Raw genomic sequence first — 23,293 nt, 5'->3', positions numbered from 1 at the left:
TAGCAAGGCTTTGAGACAATGTTGTGCCATGAACTTCAGCCTTGGGGGTCCCTGGGGGAAATTTTAAGCATAACACAAGTCTCTTCTCATTCCTGCAGTTTCCTGCTGTCCTTTTATCGATCCATTTTGGCCAAAAAGGTCAGGCAGAAAGGATAACTAATTGTGATGCATTATGGAGCTGCCATGGTCTTTAAACAGTTTTCTCTGTGCCTAGTTCTTTATTTAATGTTGTCTTTAGAAAAAAGGTTCTTCCTTTATTTTTTATTTTTTTTTTTTAAAAAAGACACACCAGCAGCTATATACCAGTGCCAACTTTTCAGACTAATTGGAACATAAGTAGAGCCTTCTGTATCAGGCCAGTGGCCTGATACCCTGCATGTCCACTCTAGGAAAACAAGGAATGTTCTACTTGACTGCTACTTATGTCCAGCATTGTGCTCTCACAAGGGACAACCAGATGCATGAACATGTTGCTTCGATTTCCTTTGAGCACCTCAGCGAGGGGGGGGGGTAGGTTCTTGTTGTCTGGACATCCCAGGACACTGCCTGGGCTTGTGCCCCAGGGAGGTCACTTCAGTGCTGTTAATGCAGCAGTTTGACTTCACCCCCAGAAGTGTACTCCATTGTCTGTCAAGATGCCAACAACTGTGGGATGTGACACATAAGTAGCAGACAAGTACAACATTCCTTGTTTTCATAGAGTGGACATGCAGGGGAATGCTTGGCCCATCCTGTCGAAAACTTCCTGTTTCCTCCTGGCCTGGAGCATCCTTCCCCTTGCATGTGACTAGAGGTGGGCGTGGCCTTACCTGTGCAGGTAACAAAAGCACAAGATACGCAGCACACCCTCTCTCTTTCACTCCTCTGTCGTTGGAGCAGCTTTTAGCTAGAGACGCTCTGTTGGCTTCCAGCCAACAGAGGACACCTGGGTTATCCCCACATGGGATAGATCCACATGTATATACTTTGTAACTAAATCTGCCTTCAGGGATCCAACTGTGAACTGATGATGTGAGTAAACTTCTTTTATATACTTTGCACAAGATTGTGGCGTGTTCATTCTTTTAAGAGGGATATAAGGGGACTTACCAGGACCCTAATACTGAGAGGCTTAAACAAGCCTGCAACCAGCTATCTGCTGTGCGTTTAAAAGGGGAATGTAAATCTCTGCCCAGTGAAGGAACTTGCTAGTGCAAGGATATTAGGAAGGATATTAATGAACAATATATCCTCTCCTGCCTCCCTGAACAACCAGGTGCACATTGTAGGAAACCAGCAAGCCAGACTTTTGCACAAGAGTCCTCTCTCTTCCTGTGGTTTTCAGTAACTAGTATTCGAAAGCGTGGCTGCCTCCAACTGTGGGGGCAGCGCATGGCCATTGTGGCAAGTGACCATCGATAGACCTCTCCTCATCCATGAATTTGTCTAATCCTATGTTAAAACCATCCAAGTTCCTGGCCCTCTCTGCCTCCTGTGGGAGGGAGTTCCACAGGTTAACTCTGCATTGCATGAATGACTTTCCTGAATCTTCCAGCATTCGCTTCATTGGATGTCCACGAGTTCTGGTGTCATGAGAAAAAACCTCTTTGTCCACTTTCTCCATGCCAGGCATAATTTTACAAACTTTTAGGAAGTCGCCTCTAACTTACCTTTTCTCTAAAAAGTCCCCAACGCAGAAACCTTTATTTGCTCCACCCCCTTGACCATTTGGGATGCCCTCTTCTGCACTTTATAAATATACAAAAACTGTCCCTCCTACTTGCAAAATGCTACAAATACCATGAAAATGGAATGTTTCCGCAGTTCCCCATCTAAGCAGAGCATCAAAAATGTGTCCCAAAGACCCTGAAGGCAGAGGCGTAGGAAGGGGGGGGGGCGGGCCGCCCCAGGGGCCATCATGGAGGGGGGTGACAAATTATCAAGGAACAATTACTGTGCTACTAGGGTGGTTCATAAAAAAAACTTTTTGTTTTGAAAATGCCTGCTCCAAAGGTCTTATCTTTCTACACTAGGGATTACTTGGCTATATCTGAAATTTCATGCATATCAGTTAATATCTTGACCCTCCTCCATGAAAAAAACTGTTTTCTTGGCTTTTCTTATGTCGCGAAGGCTGAAATTTCAATTCAGTGGAGCCAAAACACAATCCATCCTGCAGATTTAAGTATCTGTCCACAGTTACAGATAGGTAGCCGTGTTGGTCTGCCATAGTCAAAACAAAAAAAATTCTTTCCAGTAGCACCTTAAAGACCAACTAAGTTAGTTCTTGGTATGAGCTTTCGTGTGCATGCACACTTCTTCAGATACACACATTTGAAGAAGTGTGCATGCACACGAAAGCTCATACCAAGAACTAACTTAGTTGGTCTTTAAGGTGCTACTGGAAAGAATTTTTTTTGTTTTATCTGTCCACAGTCGCCTACTTGTTGTCAGGGGCCCAGAATCCACATTCCTTTGTAAGAAAATATGGAATAATATTAAACCATTTTTGCAGGCAAAAAATAAAATAAAATAAAAATCAATGGGGGCGGGGGGAAGAAGACAATTCCTACACCGGGTACCACCTGACCTTCCTACGCCTCTGCCTGAAGGACTGCCTTTATTGATATATTGCGCTTTTTGCTTGGATCAGGCCCGACCCTGCCATTAGGCAAGAGAGACCAAGTGGCACACACAGCTCTCCCCTCCAACAGAAGGTTGCAAACCTCTGCGCTCAGGAGGAGGGACAGCCAGAGTGCTGCTGCTGCTGCTGCTGCCGCCGCCCTGCCAGCCTCACACTGCCCAATGATAGGGCCGGCCCCAAGTCCTGCATCCCGGCTTCTGACCCACACATAGTCTAAGCACACCAACTGCATGGCTGAAAGCAGGCCATTTGCACCCTCCACGGTCAAAACACAGGCTGTGAAGAGTGCCTTGCAAGAGAGGCCAGGAGCCCAGCCCAAAACAACCATCCCTGCTTCTATGATAGACCCCTGGAGCTCTGCTGCCCCATCACACTCTTGAACAAAAGTGCACATGTCTGGGTGAGAGAGTGCATCCCAGCACAGCAAAACATTAGGCGCTCAGGTTGTAACTTTTGCTCGTCTGCATGTGCAGGACAAACATTAGCTTTCGTATGCTTTGCAACTTAGGACATTATTCATTCTTCCCTCCCTCCCTCTCTCAAGCTAGTTTATTCTGTTCAATAAAATAAAAACCAAGGTCTTCAGAATCACACCTGCGATTACATTTCCTGGACAGCTTTTTTCGCTTCCATCTCCAAAGCAGCGCCAGAGCTTATAACTTCCTTTCTGTTCTCAAATGTTTTGTCAGGCACCAGAGGAGGTGGAAGACTTTGCGAGAGGCACTTGCAACCTCGAGCTTGTGGGTGTCTGTGTGCATATATGTGTGCTCACACCCAGGGCCGGATTTAGGTTTGATGAGGCTCTAAGCTACTGAAGGTAATGGGGCCCTTTATATGTCCAGCTGTCCTTTGTCAACAACAAATTGCCGGTGGTTTTTGTGTTGAATATATGCTATATGGTAATTTATGGACCTAATAGATATCTCAAGCCATTTGCACATCTTGCCGTGCAACCAGTCCATGCAGAATGTAGGCACCCTATATATAGAAATGAGCAAAGCAGTGATATTTGAGGGAGCAGGCGGGGCCCATGACTTACATCAGAGGAGCCTATACAAAACACTGTTGCTGTATGTAGGTTTTATTATATTTGTTATTTTATCTTATACTTTGGAAATGTACATCCAGTTGGTTTTTTCCTTTAATTTTTTTAGGGGTCCCCAAGAGAGTGGGGCCTGAAGCTATAGCTTGTTTAGCTGATACGTAAATCTGGCACTGGCCACACCCATAACTTTTAAAACAGACAATGCTATTCTTTTAAAAATGACAATATTCACATGCGAATATTGCAGCCAGATGTTTCTTATTCTAAAGGATTGAGGCATTTGCTCACATTCACCCCTTTCCCCCTTTATTAGGGCAACTTTTCCTTACCTATCAGACTGAAAGTTCCTCAGGGCAGATCTCCCTCCCTCCCTCTCTCTCTCTCTCTCCCTCTCTCTGCGTATTTATCACATTCGTATCCTGCTTTTCATCCAAAGAGCTCAGAGCTGTCCTTACACCACTCCTGTGAGGTACTGTATGCACACTGAGGGCTAGCTGCTTGCTCAAACCCACCCAGAGGCTCTTTCAGCTCAATGGAACCTTAATGCAGATATATGTACTTAAAATTTTGTCTTTTTTAAACAGATAAAACATAAATATTGTATGGAGGACATGCCGCCCACTTGCAGCCTTTTACAAATGGCTGTATCTCAGTGCATCTTGTATATTCAGACCGTTGTTGGTTTTAGAAATCTGTCCTTTTCCAGCTAAAAGTCCGAGCAAACTTCAGCTGGTATGAATTTTCCAGGGCGCTCTGATCTCGGTTTCTCTAATCAACTGGTGCCTTGGGGAGGGAGTAGGTTAAACACTCCCCCCCCATACATTCTCTCTCTCTCCTCTCTCTATTAATAGTACCCTTTTCTTTTGAAACTGGCTTTCCTTTCAAAGGATTCATCAGCAAGGGGGGCAAATCAATGCTCTCCCCGCCAGCACAAACATGGCTTTAAACAATGCAGATTTCCAAGTTAGAAATCTGTGCCTTCCCCTTAACAGTATATCTCTCACCGTGCCTTGAAAAATGGCACATTAACGATGCAACAACAAGAAAATGTGCACACCCAGCACTCTCTCGGATTCTGGAAGTGTGACTGCAGATTCTCTCATCCTCTTGCTTAGGGATTTATAGCTCAAAGCAAATTCTGTATCAAATGCACAGCAGGCAGGAGGGATGTTTGTGGAAATAAGAGTGTAGCTGTACTCTCCCCAGCCTAGCTTGGGAAGAAATCCTGGTTGATTTTTTGGGCAGGCAATTAAGAGATGGAAGGAGGGAGTGAGAATCTCTCTCTCTCTCTCTCTCTCTCTCTCTCTCTCTCTCTCTCTGTGTGTGTGTGTGTGTGTGTGTGTGTGTGTGTTACAAATAGTAAACAAGCAGTAGAGATGTTCAGCATGGGCTGGTTTCTAAGGTCTTCCCAGTTTTGTGGCTCACCTCACCTGGGAGACTACAGAGTAATCTCAGACGTAAAGCTCCTGTCCTTCCCCCACTAAACTGGCTCTCTGGGAAGCTGGACATTTTGAGCTGATGAGAAATCGCTGGAAAATTCTGTTTGCCCACATGCTGCAACGTGATGTGATCCTATCAGCTTGCCAGGCAAACGCAAATCGCTAAACCCTGAACGAGGGAGAGCGGAGCGTGTTGAACAGCACAGCGGCTGCTGCTGTATTAGGTTGTGCAAATGCAGAAACAGGTGTGTGTAGAGAGGGAGACACTCTACTGCCAGGCCATCCTGGGAATGAGATTGCAGGTTGCTTCAGGAAGCGTTGGCTCTTCGCAGCAATCCGTGGTTCGTTTTATTGGGGTTTCTCGGGGACGCTGCTCAGTCCTCTGGGCTCAGTGACAGAGCCCCCACTTTGCAGAGAGAATGGTTGGGTCCCGGGGGGTCTCCAGATCTGTCCCAGAGCTTGAACTGGGGCCCTCACCCATTAGAATACATAAAAATTGGAAGGAAATTAGGAGTCCCATCAAATGAGGTTCAGATTGCTTGAAAGAACATGGCATTACAATGACGTTTAAGGAAATCGTTTCATGAAGAAGGAAACTGAGCTGGTTCAAGTCCGTTTCATAAGACCTCGGGCTTCAATCTCATACGACTCTCAGGGACCCTTGCAGCTCTGAAATTTTATGTTATTTTATGTGGGTATAATTGCCACTGTTCTGAGTAGAACTTCCTTCAGAGTAAACAGGTTTAGGATTAGCCTAGGAGTCACTGGAACACTCTCAACAGCTATGAGTAGTCTTAGTCACATTTTTAAAAACTATGAAGCAGTTTGCAGATTTCAGAAATGATCCCGCCTTGTCTGAGAGTCCATTGCATTCCTAACTACATGTAATAATTTTGGGTGTTTTTTGGGGTGGGAACAAAAAACAAACCAAAAGGGTCAAACTTTGAACCCTTATAAAGGCTGTTTTATTAAATGGTTACGTTTTCTGAAATAAATTATTAAATTTACACCTCACCCTTCCTCCAGGAGTGCAGGGATAAGAGCAGGCTTCCTCAACCTCGGCCCTCCAGATGTTTTTGGCCTACAACTCCCATGATCCCCAGCTAGCAGGACCAGTGGTCAGGGATGAAGGGAATTGTAGTCTCAAAACATCTGGAGGGCCGGGGTGGAGGAAGCCTGGATAAGGGCACAGTGGATGTTTGTCACCTTCGCTCATAAACGAACTGTAAAATGCTGAGCAGTTTATCATTTTCAACTTATCCTAGCTGATGTCATGTGAATAGTTTGCTTTGCACCTTCATACTGATGTTTTACAATGCATGGAGAAACTTTGGGGTTTTGAGCCTTGTGTTGTTACCTGCATGACTTAACAGTCTGTCTGTCTGGAATACTTTGTGCATTTTTCATATATATGGTTGCATCTGTTATTTTAAAAATAAAAACATATACAAAAAATTAAGTCTGCAAACAGAAACCATTCTGCAGAAATGATTAATAGCAGCAATAATGTTTGGTGGAAATGTGACTTTCTGGAAGAAGAGATAACTAACTGCCCACACTGTTGCAGGCACCGCAACTGTGACTCTTCATATCAATGCAAAGTGTTGGGAGGTGTAATCATTTAAATGTAACCACCAAACGGGAGGCAACTGAGCTGGGCCTTCTCCCCTATGCACCAAGGAACTTGGTGGTCAAAGTTTGCAAATTCTGCAGCTCCACCCTTTTCACAATGTGGATGAGAAACTCTGCTCAAATAGTAGCATCTTCTGTTACCAGCTCTGCTGGGCAATCCACCTGCAGAAAAAAGGCTTGGGGGGGTGTTGAGAAATTATAATGGGCCTCTCTGTGTGAAGAAGCCTTGACCTTGACCAAGGATTCCCGTTCAGTGTTGTGTGTTTGCTTCAACCTGTGGGACGAAGCCACTCCTCCCTGTTGCTGGTGGGTCTTGTGGGTATTTGTGGTTAACAGAATAGCAACCTGCACAATATGCCTTACAAAGGGAAGGAAGGAAGGAAGGAAGGAAGGAAGGAAGGAAGGAAGGAAGGAAGGAAGGGAGGGAAAAGTCCTTTTTCAGAGGTCGGATGGCCACCTGCCAGGGACTCTGGACTAGATGACCCTTGGCAGTCCAACTCCATTTTACTGTTCTAAGATTTTTTAAATCTCTGATTTTTGGGGCAGCAAATTAAAATACGTGCTTCCCACTTGCAGTGTTATAAATGAAATGGAACTGACATTGCTTCCTAGAGATAGTTTCTGTGTGTTTTAACTGGTGCTGGCCAGGAATAAAATCGAAATGCTTTTGAACACACCCGACGTCTTTGCAAACCCAGCTTTCGTAGTCTTTGCAAAACCAGCTTTCGTACAGAGTGTACTGCAGGTACACACTGCAACGTGGGAAGACTGCAAATGGCTCTCTTTCCCCAACGAAAGGTGTAACAGATATGAATACCCCCTTTCTTACCCCACAAGCCAAAGACAGCATGTGAAAAGGTGTTCAAAGCCAACAGCTGCATGCAGGACTTGCCCCCAAACCCTGGAGGGTGGTGCAATGGTCAGTATGTAAGGCTGAGACTGGAAAGGCCTGGGTTCAAGTCCCACACCCCGGCAAGCGGCTCACTGTGACCTTGAGCCAAATTTGCCACCTCTCAGCCTCACCTGCATACACAGTTGCTGATGTGATATAATGGGCTGGGGGGCAATTCAGTTCTTCTATTCAGTTCTTTGCAGGAAATGCGATGCGTCTCTCAGGAGGCAGCTGACAGACTGTGTCTTCTCCTGGCTCACCAGGGAGATGCCATGGCTGCCCATCGATCCAGCGCTCCATGAGGCCACAAGGGAAATAAGACACATGCACAAATACTCCCTCCCTTACCCGGCCCTCCAGCCAAAAATCTTGGGGTCCAGGATTTCCAGTTGGGAAATTTAAAGTTTTACATCATTGGTGGTTGGGAGACGGAGCGCGAGGATCCTCCTTAAGGCCAGATTCCTCCTTGCCCAAAACTGGGCTTTTAAATCAGGCGGTTACAACAGCGCAGCATTGCCAAAAGGAAACTCTGTAAGATCATATTGCCATTTATGCCAGCTTGTGCAAATGCATATATCAGTATCTGGCTATCGACCCACTGAGGCCTGTGACCCAGCAGACACACAGCCAAATATTCAGATTGGACTCCCCCCCCCTTTCTTAGGCAAGCTATATTTGGGTTTCAGCAGCTGAACACCCAAATGGGTGAAGGGTCAACACCCCCTTGCTGCACCCGAGTCCTAAAACATGGGAACAGAGACTAGAAAACCTGTAGCTCATCCACCGAGCCCTTATGGAAAACCCCCAAACCCTAAAAGATTCCCCAATTGTTGGTGATGGAGGATGCCCCACACCTTGGCCACAAGACCTATTTAAATAAATCAAGTTGTCTGTTGGAAGGATGGGGGAGAAGACATAAAATACAGCCAGAGCCAAAATAGTTTATGGTCGTTTCCATAAACTGGGACAAAATCGGCAGCCTACAGTTGAGAATTTGTTTTTTTTAGGGAGGGGGTCAAAATCGAAAAAGCTTTGTAATCCACAGGTTTAAAACTAGCAAGCTTTATAAAGCAAGGGGGACACATGGGAAAAGACTTTGATCTTATACATGAAAGCTTTAATACAAAGAAAAAATAAGCGCGGGGGGTGGGGTGGGGAGACCTTGACTGTTTCTAACCCCTTTCCTACTCTGTTAAGGCAGGCAAGTCTAATAAATAAATATTTCAAGGTTCCTCTCTAAGGACGGAGTTCTAGTACACACACTTGCAGTGGCTCCGACTCCTGAGTAAACATGATCAGGACTGCGCTATTGATCTTCTAGAAATAATTTGTGAAACCGGCCTCCCCTCTCTTCCCCTCTTCTTTGCTAGCACAAGGGTGGTGCCTGCAAAAAGAAAATAACGGTTCCCAAAAGCTTTCCATAAAACCACCAACAGCTTTAAAAAAACACCAAGCTAAAGGTTTTATTTTCGTCACAAGCAGCATTGCTAATCTAATCACACACACACAAACTGCAAACTATAACACTGAGATTTGGCGTGTGATTTTTTTTATTTAACAGAAAAAACAAGAAATGAAGACTTGTAAATTTAATAGGAATGTAGTGTAAACTGGTGATAGACGCCATAGTGAAAGTACTACCCACAGTGAAAATAGCGTAACACCACTACTACAAACTCACTAATGTGTTTCTGTAAGCAATTATGTTTGTGAAGTTAAGCGTGCTTTAATAATAATAATATTATGTATTATTATTATTTAAAGGAAAAATGTGATTTCAATAGGGTTTACTCGCAGGAAAGTAGATGTAGGGTTGCAGCCCCAAAGCTTGCACCAGGGGTGAGAAACTGGAAGCTGGAGGAGGGCTGTGTGTGTGTGTGTGTGTGTTTGTGTGTGTGTAAAGCTTGCTTCAAGGTTAGAACGACCTTTGGTAAGTGGTGGGAGAAAAAGAATTTTTTTTTACTATTCTGTGGTTCAGGCAGCTTCCTAAATTAATGCATTTACGATTCCTCAGGATATATTAGCCCTGGACATCTACTGAATTAAATCTGGGGGTTTTTTGGGGGGGCGAGAGAGAGAGAAATCCTTAGGACTACAATCCTCTGCACTTACCTGAGAGTACACAGAGCCACAATAGGGCCTACTCCCGAGTAAACATCCACAGGCTGTGCTGTTAAATAGGCTTTTTTTTTGGGGGGGGGGGTTGGGGATATAACTGCAACTCTTAAGCTCCAGTTTCAGGATGGACAAACCGAACTGGGAGGAGAATCGATCGATCGATCGATCTATTCAGGAGGAGAAAAAATATATATACATTTTGGGCTCGACAGTTTGTTGCAAAAACCACCAGCAACATTCCTGGCAGCTAAAAATAAACACAACGTTTCACAGATCTCGGCGGGATGGGAAAAGGAAGTATGTGCTATTTTTTTGCGGGGTTGCGGGGGGGGGGAGAGATGGTGAAAATGAAGAACAGCCCCCTCCCTCCATCTAAAGTCAGACGAATTGGTCTAAATACTTACGGCAAAGCATGTTTCCCCCCCGCCGGATAAAAATTAAAGGGAGGCGGGGAAATGCAGTAACTTCTGGTTAAGGGCACCCCAACACTCCCCCCCCCGGAAAAAGCTCGGCGTGGAAATGCAAGCCTTGCCGGACAGCTCTTTCCATGCACTAACCTGGAAGGCGGCGCGTTGCAAACAGGTTTTTAAAATATATATAAAAATACTGAAATAAGGGGAAAGAGGCAAGGAAAGGAAGAAAAGCGGAGAGCGATCTTCAATAAGGCTCTTTTTAGACGTCTCGTCGTCCTCCTCCTCCTCTGCTCCCCCCCCCCCAATACTCCACCCTGCTGCCAAGATGGCTCCCAGCTGTTGTTTACCGGGCGGGGAAAAAGCGAATTTTTTAAAAATGGGTGGTTTGTTGGTTTTTGTTTTTTTAAGAGAGAGATGCAAAAGGTGGAGGTGGGGGGGAAATCCGCCAGCAGCCTTGCAGTGACAAGCGGTTCTGTGCGAGTAGGAACCTCTTTTTTTGCAGCCGCGGAGGCGATCGGAGGACCCAACTGGGGATTTTATTGCAATTTTCAAAATTGCAAAATCTCCTCCCGCAGCTGGGGAGGGATCGCGCGGGGTGGGGACCCGACCTCCCTCTCCCCCCCCCGTGCATTTCTTTTTTTTTGCAGCGGGAAATGGCCACGACGTGCGGGGGAGGGAGAGGATCGGGCCCTTCCCTCCCCCCCCCCCGCCCCGCAAAAGCTGTATTTTTCTTGGCGCAATCCTCTTGCCTTCGAGTAAACCCCTCCGGGAGGAAAGGCGGGCGGGCCTTACTCCCGAGGAGGAAGCACGCGCGAGGATCCGGCCGGGGAGGAAAATCTGGAGACGCGGGGGAGGGACTGGGTGGGTCACTAACCCGGAGAGGGCGGGGTGGGCACTCGGGCGCTGTAATGAAATGCAGATTTGCGCCCCGGCCTGATGGGAACCGATTTTATATATATATATTTTTTAACGGGGGGGGGGGGGGTGTTGCAAAAGGACGCGCCTTTGCAAAAAGGAAAATAAACATGCAGCGCTTTCGTTTTACTGACGAAGCAGGGATTTATCGCACAGCTTCTCTCCCCCCCCCCATATCAAAAGAGGATCCGGGTGTGAAAACATTAAATATTATTAGGGGGGTGCTTTTAAAAAAAATCCATCGGCTGGATCCAGGCTTGTACGCTTGCTCTGCTCCAGAAAGAGATGAGGCTAAATAAATACAGTACACCCCCCAAAAAAAACCCGACCAGCCCCCCCCCCTTGCATGGAAAACCGGGCATCTGATGCAACCTTCGCTCCACGTCTCTTGAGAGGGGGCTCCGTCCAGCAAAATATTTTTTTTGGGGGGGAGGAGGGGAATACCTAATTTATTTTTTAAAAGATCTGCAGGCTTAAAAAAACAGCAGACAATTCCATGCAAACCCGTTACCGCTGTAAAATAAAACCGGAGTGGTGGGAAAAGAGGCGGGGGGGGCGCTCCCCCTTTTCTGCATTCTGCCCAGGCGGCGGGGCTCTCGCCCCTCCTCTTTTTCCCTCCCCCCCCCACGCTTAAAAAGAAAAAAAAAACAATTCTCATGTTGCTCCTCCGCTAATTTGGACCCCAGCCATTCAATCCCGAGGCGAAGTCGTCACTCCTTCACTAGCCCGGGGGGGGGGGGGGAGAGAAAGAGAGAGACCAAGCTTGGCTATTTGTTGCTATCTCCTTTTGCATCGCGACGTTTTAACGCCCCCCCCCCCGCCCCCCCCAAAAAAAACCATTAAAAGAAGTTTGCATTTTTCTTCTTCGGCTTCTATTTTCGGTCGCTTTCTCCCCCCCCCCCCCGCGCTCTCTCCTTCCCAAAGAGGGCGGCCTAGAAACTGCCTCGCTGGAGCTTCGGGGGCAGTTTGAAACTGCTAGGTGGGTTTTTTTGTTTTTGTTTTTTACGTTTACACTGGAATTAAGTAAGAGTAGGGTGTCTGCCCTCCCCCCTTCCAATTTTTCTCCCTTCCCTCTATCCATTCAGGGGCAAATAAGAGTGTCCAAAAGCGATTTTTGTTTTGTTTCATGTTTTATTATTATTGCAAATACACTCTTAATTCACACAAGCAAAATAAATTTCCGGACCAAGCAAACGCAGCTTCCAGATCTCTTTCCTTCGGGTAGGTTTGCGGGGTGGGCGAGTTTAATCCGCTACAGCAAAAAAAATATATTCTAGAATTGTACCCGGGTCACAGGGATCTCCAGGGATCAACTAGCTCAATCTCCCTAGCAATGCAGTTATCACAGCTAAATTACCATATTGACGCAAAACAAGCTCGAAAACAGGAACTAGGATCTTTTTTGATTTTCGTTTATGTATATATACATACATAAAGTATGTCTAAATCTGAAACATTACCTGCCAATTCGGTTTATAAAGGCAACCAGTTTGTCCCTCCGGTCGCCTGGTTCAACTGCTTTGCAAAGCGAAATGAGGTTGTTGGGGCGGGGAGGAAGAGTCCAAACTGGACTCCGGACAGCCGGCTCCGTTTACTCCGAAGTGAGACCCAAAGTCCACCGGCCATTACTCCCACGCCAAAGGGCACAGGCCCTCAGCCAGGTTTCCAGACCTAAACTGCAAATATCCTCGCCAGCAGCGCGCTCCCAAGACCAGGCCTGGGATGTTTGTTGGCCGGAGAGATCGTGTAGACACAACCAAGCGGCGTGAAAGCGGATCAAGCTAGAGAAGGCCAGTGTTCAGGGTTCTCCCGTCTCGGGGGTGAGGATAAATCCGAAGTCCCTGAAAAGTGTAGTTGGGGCCGGGGGGGGGGAATAGGATGGAGGGCTGAGCAACTCCGGGGCGGAGGGACGACCCCTCCCCAAGGTATTAATTCGGATTGCAAGGGGGGGGGAACCACTCTGGCAAAACGGGAGGAGCGCTGCTGTGGGTTTGGGATCAGGCTCCGAGACCCCCGGCCGCCCCAATGTCTGGGGGGTGTGTGTGCAGCTTTCCCTGGCTCTGCCCCATAGGAACTCCCAGAAAGGATAGATCCGGTGCGCTCCCCCCACGAACCCCCAAATAAAGCCTCTAAACTGCGGCCCCGATCCACGCACCTTCACTCGGATGTAAGCTGCACCTCCATACCGAGCGCCTTCGCCCCACCCCCGGCCGCTTTGCTCCCAAGCCTGGGCAAGCGGCAGCAGCGCGCTGCCTTACTCTCGAGTAAACCGCCGTCGCTGCAGAGCTGCTGCGTGGTTTCCATCCCACCCACCTACCCCACCCCCGTCCCCGGTTGTCTTACCTGCGGAGGAGGGGTTGGGGGGTTACATGGCGGAAGCTTACACCTGAGTAAACATGCCTAGGCTCGGGCCGCCGATGCTGCGCTTGCTTTGCTCCCCGGGAGTTTAAGGCCGGCTTACTTCCGAGTAAGTATGCAGAGCGGAACAGACACTCCTCCCTCCCTCCTTCCTTCCTAGGCGCTGCAACCCGCCCGGGCCGACAAAATCGCTCCGGGGGCCACTAGTCTCCCCACCCCCCCTCCCCGAAAGAAATGTGGGGTGGCCGGCTTGCAACCCCTCCCTCGGGGTTGGGGGGGAGGGTTGGAGATGGCAGCTCCCCCCCCCCGCCCCGATTTTCTGTTTATGATCAGCCAGAGCAGACCAGAGGCAAAAAAAAAAAAAAAAACCAACCCCGGGGTTTGGGGGGACACCTTGAAACCGCCTCTCTGAATTCCCACCGCCCGCTTCGCCCATTCAGCCCTCCCCGCCGGGGAGCCTTGAAACCTCCCCTCCCCACTCTCGCCCCGCTCGGTCCATAATTGGCTTTATAAGGATGGCGGCGGGCCAAAGTGTTTACATGAGGCTGAGTGGCGGGCGGGGCAGCCAATGGGGAGGCCTACTATGAAATTTTGGCTGGCTGGCCCGGAGGGGGGGCGGGATGCAAGGAACAATGCTTGTTTCATTGCTAAAGAGGCTTCCCCCCCTTCTCCCCTCCCCCTCTTTTTTCTTTTTTTTTTAAGAGATCCACGGAGAGGAACTTGAAAGGGGTTTTTTTTGGTGGACTGCACCTATTCCAAGCCCGGGCTGTATATGTGTGGATCCTGAAGTCTCCCGACCGACAAGGCGCCGACCTGGAGCTTACGAGGAAGCCGGACCCGTTCACACGACGAGGGAACCCGAGTTTGTGAAAGCCGCGAGCCGAGGAACCCGCCTGACCTGCCGCTTTTCCGGGTGGAGAGGGGAGCCCAGGAGAACCAGGCAAGGACCTTTTTGGATGCTCAGAGTGGAAGAGGAAGAGGAAGAAGGGGGGAGGAAGGCCGCTGCAGCCCCCACCCCGGAAAAAAACCAAAACACCCCGGTTGTGGATCTAATTTTTTGAAACACGGGAGGGAGGGTTGGGGTCCAGGTGCGAGAAAACCTGGCCGAAGAATGCCAAAGAAGAGGACTAGATAAAAATTAAAAATACAACTCCTTCCGAAAGGTAAGCTTTGCAACTCTTGCTGACTTGGGAAGTTGTCTCTGGGGAGGGGAGGGGAGGGGGGAAAAAAGCTTTCTCAGTAGTGTAGGGGGGGGGAACCCCAGGGCAATTTCAGGACCGGGTCCTCCCCCTCCCCCATCGCCCCTCTCCACTTTCCCTCCTTTCCAAATTTTTCTCCGGACCAGGGCGCCCCAGATTTGGTCTCTCCTCCCCGCCCCCTTCTCCGTGGCAAAGAGAACCCAAGAACCAGGCATTTTCGGTTAGGCTGCTTTTAATTAAAATCAGGAGTCCAGCCATGTTTTTTTTTTGGGGGGGGGGTTAAGAACTGAGATCAAGGAAAGTAAAAGGCATTAAATGAAATTCTGTACACGCACAGCCGGCCCCTCCGCACCCCGAATATATATATATATGTTTGGGATGCGGTGGTCTGGTTTTCATTCCCATCTGATCTTAAAAGTGTGCCCATATCTCTCACACAGGAATCCAAAGTGTGTGTTTCTGTATATTAAGGCCAAATAGGAATTAAAACAAGAACCTTCCCTCTCCAAAGAAAAAAAATTGAAGGTTAGAGAAAGAAGTTAGGGGGAAGGGCTCCCCCCCCCAAAAAAAACCCCAATACGTGCAATTGAAATGGACAAACGGACCATTTGCCCTTTATATCCTTAAAATGCAAAGCCGCCGATTTATTTACTGTATCTCGTGGCTTATAAGAAAATGGGAACAAACGTTTCAATCTTGTATCTATTTCAGCGGCGTGTATTGGATTGGGGTGGGTGTTGTCTAATAAACAGGGAGGTAGTTTTAACTAAACCCAGATTAAAGTAAGAAACTCTTAATTAAACCTAGTAAGGGACCAAACGGGGATTTTTGAACACTGCGTTCTCTTCAACCAGCTCATAAGAACCAGTCTGAGGAAATTCCAAGGCGATATTTTCCCCTGGGAACAGAGAGCTAAAACATCGACTAAATTCTTTTTTTGTGTGTGATTTTAAGGCAGCTGGTGAATGACTTCAGGGTTGGAGAGAGGGAGAATAGCTTTTCTTTGAAAAAGAAAGTCATTTTCCAACAAGTCCCTCTTCCACTCCCTCCATTTTTTCAGGGAGCTGAATTCTAAATATTTTGGAATATTTTATGGCGGCGGGGGAGAGGGAAACAACCAAAAATACTTTGGAAACTTCTCTCTGCATTCCTCCTCATTTAAAAGAAGGCATGGTTGATTTTTTTTTTTAATGGCAGACATTGGAGCCTCATTTTTTGGAGAGAAAAATTCTGTCCCCTGATTTGGAAGCGACCCCCGCTGAGTAACCAGACGGAGGATACAAATGGTTATTCTTGCCAGTGTTACTGGGGACTAAGCCCCATTGAACCCGGAGAGACACTGAAGACAGTGGGGTTTACTCCTGGGAAAATGGGGCGAGGATTGCAGCCTTGCTTCTTAAAGACAGTCAGTTCGGCTTCCTAGGAAGGAAACTAGCACGATTTCTCGCAGAGAAGGAGAGCGCAAGAAACCTTTATTTTATTTTAAATTCCAACCAGTGTAGGGAGGTCGTCGCTGGAAACCGAACCGGGTTGGTGGCTTCCTCAATAATAATCATAATAAAACCCCATTTTCCTTCCGAGCCATTCTGCCCAAGTGGCATGAAGAAATCTCGGGCTCCTTATCGGGGCCAGCTTGCAGCGTGTGCGTAAAAGGTTAAACATTAAATACTTTTCCAGGGCTAAGAAGATGATAAAATATGTAATGGGTTATTTTCGCCTCCGGGCGAGTAGGAGCTCCCAGCCCCCCACCCGCCGCCCTTTCTACATTTTTGTCGACCCACATCTGATAAGATGGAGGGGAAGGAATGAGGATTTGTCAAAATCGATACTGGGGAGGGAGAGGGTGTCCAGGCAAAACGTGAGAGGAGAGGGAGAGGGCAAAAAACAACAGACCAATCGGGATTTTAAAAGACAGTCCTTTTTAGATAACAGCTAGAAGCCAAGGAAGGTGGGTCTGGTTAAATTCCTCATATCTTCCCCCACCCCATGACCGAGGTTACAAGAGAGGCAGGAAAGTGTCTCGGTTAAGGGCGCGATCCTAAAGAGCCCTTTCCACCCCTGGGGAGCAAGTCCTTTTCAGCCAAGGCGTTTCGGATCGGGCCGCGCAGCTGCGGTTCCAAACGCGCTGAACGCCAGCCTGATTCTGTCTCTTTCCGAAGCAAGCCCGGTCGACTTTAAACAGGACTCTAGCTCTCTGCTTCCGAAAGGGGGGCTGGGGCACGATCCTGCGCCTATTTACTCGAGAGTAAGCCTCAGCCCATCGGAGCTGGCTGCCCGGGAACACGGGCGCGTACCGGCAGCGGTGGCAGCTTTCGATTGCAGGCCGAAGGAGCTTACTCGCGAGTAAACAGCCGCTTGGGAGAAACCTCCCTAACTTTTAAAAAGTCTTTATTTTGTACACACACACACACATTTCCCCCCTGCAAACAAAATACAACGAATATATTCTAATTTTTTTTTTTTTAAAGTCTTCAAAATGTGAACTCGGGTTCCAGGGACGAATCTTTGTTTTTTTAAAATTTGGGGAGTGCTGGACTTCCTTGGGAGTAAGCCCCATTGCACCTCGCGAGGTTTACTTGTGAGTAAAGAAGCCTTGTTTCCTTGCTTTTCTCCTCTCGCCTTTTTCGAAGGCGCAAAAAAAGGCAGCTCTCTCTCTGTGTATATATATATGCCGATCTCTCCTTTCCCGCTGCCAATTGGAGACCCCTCGGTGGGGCTGGGTGGGGGTCTGGGAGGGAAACTCGAGCTGCCGCCGCCTTTCTGCGAGACTCAAGTGGCGCCTTTCGCCTTCTTTTGCAGGCTCCCGTCCGGGGCCGCCTGGGCAGCCGGAGCCCCGCGCGCGCGGAGAATGGTTGCGCGGCCGGGCGCGCGGCGCGGGCAGCGGCGCTTGTTGTCCTCGCTGCGCCTTCGCTGAGTCCGGCGGCGGCGGCGGCGGCGGCGGGAGCGCAGCATGGATGGGCGAGACCTCGGCGGGCCCCCGCGCGCCGTCCACCTCCCGCCGCCGCCGCTCCTCTCGGGCCTGGCCATGGACGGGCACCACCGCGCCGCCGCCGCCGCCGCCCGGCTCGCCCCCTTGGCGGCTGGACTGCCGCCCGCGCCCCTCGGCCCCGCCAAGTACCTCGCCGCCGGACTCAACCTCCATTCCCACGCGGGTAAGTCGACACGCAGACGTGGAGAGGGGGTGGGGGGTGGGAAAGAGGAAGGTTTATTTGGGGGAGAGGAAAACGGGGGGGGGGTGGGGGGTGGAAGGAAGGCCGATACAAGGGGTGTGTGTCCATCTTTGCCCCTTCCTCTGCAAATTTACCTTCAAAATGCCCCCCACCCTTTAGGGGGTACCAAGCTTGGAAATTTGGGTTGGTTTCCTTCCCTACCAGCCTCCAAAAATATACTGTATAATCCCGCTTTCCGAAAAATTGACAATCCCTTAGCAGGCTGGTTCCCCCCTCCCCAATTGCATTTAAATAGCAGTAAAAATAGCTGGATAAATACTCTGCAGTCTGTTTGCCACCCCACCCTAAGAACAGACTAAGCCCCCTGCCAAACAGATCTGTCCTTTCCCCATATGACTGAAGGCCCCATAAGACAGAAAACCTGGGCATGCTCAGCACCCTTCCCCCCAAAATGAATTCAACAAAATAAAACCTTGGGCTCCCTTGGGAGCAGCCCTCTGCCCAATAATTCGAGATGGGGCTTTATAGAAGTGCCTGGCAGCCTTAAGTCCACATCAACCCCCCCCCCTTTTTTAATAAAGATGACACATTAATTCTGCTTCCTAAAAACAGACAAATACCCCCAAAAGCGATTCTGCTTAAATAGTCTGTATGGCTTTGGGAATACTCTGTAGTCTGTTGTGCCCCCTCTCTGCAAAACAGACCACCCCTTTCTCTACATGGCTGTAGGTCCCCTGAGCCAGAAAACCTGGGGGTCCCATAGGAACAGCCCTCCAACCGCTGATAAAATAAATGCAATAGGACGAAGCTTTGGAACTGATAGGAACCTGCCCTATAATGCCAGACAGGCTGCTTTGGATAAGGGCACAGCCCCCCCCATCTTTTAAGGCTATGCCCTACATAGAGCAATTGGCTTGGGGTGCCCTTGGCCCTTCCAGCCAGCCTCTTCTCCCGGAGGAGTCGGCCCATCAGGATTTCTTGAAATCACCCCCGCCCAAGCATACACAAAGCATCACACACATTTTCAAGAGCAGCCGAGAAGCATAAATCTTGGCCGGCCTGGCAGAAGCCGGCATTCCAGACCTGTGGAATTCTAGACCCGCAGGATCCCACCCTTTTCTGGCAGCGGGGAACAGGCCTTCCTTGGCTGTGCAGCTGAACTTGAACCCTTGAACAAAATGCCTGTATTTTAAATAAATACAGGCAAGGAAAGCCTTCCCTTTACAATCTGGGGAGCGATTGTACCACACCGGTGCCTCTCTCCCACACCTTTTCCCGCACTGAGATATTTGTGCAAACTGGGCTGTGTTGGGAGACTGGGTGCCTCTGATGGTCGGCTCTAGCGGTGGCGGCTGTTGCCTTAAATAAGTCTGGAAGTTGTTCTCTTATTGCCAGTTTTATTCTTGCTGCTGATGACTGCCTAGTGTGGATTCTGTGACTTTGCATAGCACTGAATGTTCCAATCGCTTTGGGTTGGTTTGTTTTTTGCCCTCTGCCCAACATAAAGCGTAAAGTGGGGTTGAGGGAAGAAGATTTCTCCCTTCCTTCTGGGGGGGGGGCAGATTTAAGATTTTGCCCGATTAGAAAAGCCATTTGGCAGCCCCTCCAAAGTTTTACGGATACTTTGGGTTTGCAGGCATTGCTGACAGATGGCTGGGGACATTTTTTTTAGAATCTCTTCTCTCCCCTTCCCAAACTTTTCTTCTTTTCACCTTGCAAGATTTGAATGACATCTGTTGTGGATCAAGTTTTTTTTGCATCTCCGTTGCAAAATAATATGTTGTTACTAGAGATTCGGATTTATTTATTTTTTGTTGCCATAGCTTATTATTTAAATGCATGGAGAATAATACAAGAAACCTTTTCAAATCTTGTGGTTTGAATTTGTAGAGGTGGAGAATAATATGGAAGAATGTTGTGGGGGAGGGACACTGCCCCCTCCCCCCTCCCTGTTTCTGGGCACCTTTTAAAATATCCAAAGATTCTTTTGACTTGCTAAAGTCTGTTTATCTTACTGGGCCTGCCGTCTTCAAATATATACATTGCGCAGAACTTAGCTGGCTGTGTTTGGTTAGTTACCAGTGTTTGCCTGTGTTGATTTTAACTTTTTTTTTTTTAAAAAAAGAGAAAGTGTTGAAAAGAATTGCTGCCAGGATTAAAAAAGAAAAGAATTGTTTACCATGTGCCCAAAGCAAACCTGGGTTTCTCTTAAATGCACTAATGGCGGATAAAACCTGTGCTTATTTATTAATTTCTTGGCTCTCAGGTAGAATAAACTTGCATAGTAGGATCCATCTTTTTTTTCTTTTCTTTTCTGAAAAAATGCCCCCATCTCCTGCAATCTTCTCTTGGAATTCTTTTGTGTGCGAGAAATGGATTGTTCTGCAATGAAGTTAAAGTGCCATCTTTGGGTGTGAGGGCAAGTGTGTGCATGCAATTTGAAACAGATGAAAAGTTCTAGTGTTTACAGAAATTCCTTGTTGCTGGACTTCTTTCTAGCCCTCTGGAGGTGAAGGAGGGAGGGCACAGTGGGCTATGTCTGTGCATGTGTGTGATACAAAATCCAGGAGAGCATTAAGCCATGGCCAGAACCTTTTAAAAAGTGCCTCTGCAGGCATGTGCTCATTTTAGCTTGGGATGGATTTTTGCGGTTGGGTATCTGTGCAAGAGCCAAGCGGTAGCTGGTCTTCTGAAAAAATATTTTAAAACCCATAGACAGAAAACTGCTGTGTGGAGAGGAATCTAAGCCTTCCCGAACCCCTTTAAAACAACAGCACTCGTTCCCAACTTGATTGGGTTTTTTCCTTGCAGTTTTCCCCGAGTGCTTTAGGCGTTTTTCCTTCCCTGTTAAGGTCTAAGACTTTGAAGCTGCCTGGTGTTTCTTCCCCCCTTCCTTTCCTCTTCTTCCCAAATTAGATTCCCACCCCCTTTTGTTTTTAAATACTTGGATCAGACAATCCACCCAGAGCATGGGCTAGGTTTAAAAACAGCTGGCAGCCTTCTGCAGATGTGCGGCATTCCGTTGCAAAACTGGAGGAAAATGGTGCTTCCTTCGATGAGGAACCTCAAATTCTGCCATCTCTCTGGCCCTTTTAAAACCTGTGCTGAGGCTTGCTGGAAGCCGGCAAAAGGCAAATGTGTGTGTATGTATGTGTGTGTGTACACACACACACACACACTGTTGTACTACAATGCACTGCTGTGTGTTTGCCTTCTCTCCCCCCCTCCTTCATAGAAAAAAGAGAGAAGAAAGCGTTAGGCGTGCATAGGTGACTTGGAGTTTACCAGGAGGGGTTGGTGGGGTGACAAGTTTTGCAATAATGAAACCTCACCCACATGGAATGAATGACTTTGAAAATTTGCAAACCTGATTGCCAACATCTGCAAAGAAGGAAGTCTGGTCGAGTTGAGAGGGAAGATTTATTGGCTTTCTGAATAGGTGGCACCGCCAATTTTCCAGGTGCTAAAACAAGGGGTGTAGAATGAAGAGCAATAAAACTAAGCACATGAGCAAACACCCTTTTATTTAACACCTCCCCCCCCTCCTAGGGCAATCTCTAATCTTTGAAAAAGTGAACTCATTGTCCAGACTAAGTCAAGCTGAGAATAACACTCAGGGTTGTTGTTTTCACATGGACTTTTTTTTTTTTAAGCATTTAATTCTTTCTTGAGGCCTCATAGCTGCTGGAGAGGTTCTTAGAATCTGTTGAAGAAAACCGCTGACGTTCACTGTGCATGCTTCTGTATATCCTATGTTGAGGTTGTTTTCTGATAGGGTACCGGAACCATTTTAGCCTACTTTCAGTTTAGTCTGATCTCTGCCTGCCCACTTTTCCGGTTATGATCTGACAGTTCTAAACCAGAGTTGTGAAGAACCACTTTTCTGATCGCCACTGGTGAACAGGCGTGAGCTTCCAGGCGAGCAGCTGGGAAGTTTTTACAAAAGTTTGTGTGTGTATTTTATATAGATTTATAAAATCTACAAACATATATGTGAGTGTATACGCACAGATTTGGTAGCAGTTGTCTAAGCACACACCCCCCCCCCCCGGCCCAAGCTATGATTTTGAAGATACACATGATACAGTAAGTTTGCTGAATTGAAACAAAACCCGATTGCGTGATGGAAAATGGTGTTTCTGCTGTCTGGAGTTCAAAATTAGAAAGTTGTGGGCCAGTAACTTCTGCTCACTTACCTGCAAAGTTGTTCTCAGTTCTTGCACACCTGGAGCGCAGCCACAGGAGAAGGACTGTGGGGTATTTAAAGGATTTATAAACCCAGTTGTCTTGTAAGGTTATACCTGGTGTCTCTGCTGTGGGTGCCCCCACCTTCAGAGGGCAGGCAGGCAGGCAGGCAGGCAGGTAGCAAGCAAGCAAGCAAGCAAGCAAGCAAGCAAGCAGAGAAGGGCCTTTTCTGTGGTGGCACCCAGAGCCAAACCATTTTATTTGCTTTTAATGTGTGTGTGTGTGTGTGGGGGGGAAGAACCACAAAGTCCTTGCTGCTTTTGATGGTGTCTTGTGGTTGCAAGTTTTCTTTGCTGCGACTCAAATTCTGGTGGTGTTTATCCGATGTTTTTAATTGCGTTCTTGGAAGCTGCTGCCTTCGAAACTAATAAATTTTGAAAAGGGAGGGTGGAAACGAACAAAGGTTTTTTTAAAAAAACAAACTCTCTGGCTTAGGGGCAAGCCCCAAACGGCTTACCTCTGGAAATGGATCTGGCACGATTCGTGCCCTTTTATCCTTTTCTTTGTAAGAATAGTCACATTTCTTTTGGGTCGTGAATAGGGAAGATTCCCCAGATGGAAAGGCCAAAATGGAGCAACCTTGCGATGGGTGGGGTGCCTGAGGCTGAGTGGTTTGTGCATTCCTGAAGTGGCTGAGAAGTGCAGAGTGTCTCCTCTGTGCTGTCCTGAGAGATTTTCCTGTGGGATCTGTGTCCATGAAGGCCCACCCACTTAATGTCACACATTACAGTTTGGGCCTGCATTGCACCAGTAGAGTAGCCGAGGGTAGCAGTTCACCATTTTGATGGAGGAAACAAAATGTGACCATGGAAGGGGGTTGGACTAGATGACCCTTGGAGATCCAATTCTACAATTCTATGCTTCTGCAACAAATCGAATGGGGTGCAGCATCTGCTCTCCCAGTGGCCAGACAGATGCCCCATTGAGAAACCCACAAGCAGGATTTTTTAAAATTCATTATTCATTTTCTTTCATTACTGTACATACATCTCAAACTATTAACGTTTACTATATATTCCTCCCTCCCTCCCACCCCTCCAAGGCTTCCCCCAACTTGCGTTTCTGGTTTGTTTCTATTTTCACCCGCTTTGCTATCTCTTAACAGAAAAGGTTATTAATAACATAACTTCAAACCTAAAAATAAAATTAAATACATCATCTTATTTCACTATCTTCTAAACATTTTCTGATGCTAATAATGTGGATGTTTATTTAAATCCTGCCATCAAGTCTATCGCCTTTCT

The 23,293-nt window shown here is 47.6% G+C and overlaps 1 protein-coding gene and 1 long non-coding RNA gene across 5 annotated transcripts in view; one reads left to right on the top strand and one right to left on the bottom strand.

Moving 5' to 3' along the window:
* Window positions 1–12,188: 12,188 nt before the first annotated feature.
* LOC310831353 lies at window positions 12,189–13,655 on the bottom strand. The gene is made up of 2 exons (XR_014557797.1): window positions 13,421–13,655; window positions 12,189–12,329 (listed from the first exon to the last, which is right to left on the bottom strand). It is a non-coding gene; the product is annotated as an uncharacterized lncRNA (long non-coding RNA).
* Window positions 13,656–14,115: 460 nt separating this feature from the next.
* Window positions 14,116–23,293, top strand: part of TNRC18 (trinucleotide repeat containing 18) — a 129,114-nt gene continuing 119,936 nt past the window's right edge. For 3 of the 4 annotated variants that reach the window (XM_083711201.1, XM_083711200.1, XM_083711199.1), the window contains exon 1: window positions 17,570–17,786. In XM_083711201.1, the coding sequence (XP_083567327.1) occupies window positions 17,585–17,786 (202 nt within the window). In that variant the 5' untranslated portion in view covers window positions 17,570–17,584. Of the gene's footprint in view, window positions 14,599–17,569; window positions 17,787–23,293 lie in introns of those variants that run through there. The other variant, XM_083711202.1, reaches the window with a different exon arrangement.

The sequence above is a fragment of the Podarcis gaigeae genome (assembly GCF_964106915.1).
Source record: "Podarcis gaigeae genome assembly, chromosome: 14".
Lineage (NCBI taxonomy): Eukaryota > Metazoa > Chordata > Lepidosauria > Squamata > Lacertidae > Podarcis > Podarcis gaigeae.
Note: the sequence above shows the minus strand (reverse complement) of the source record. Positions and strands in the feature narration are given on the sequence as shown.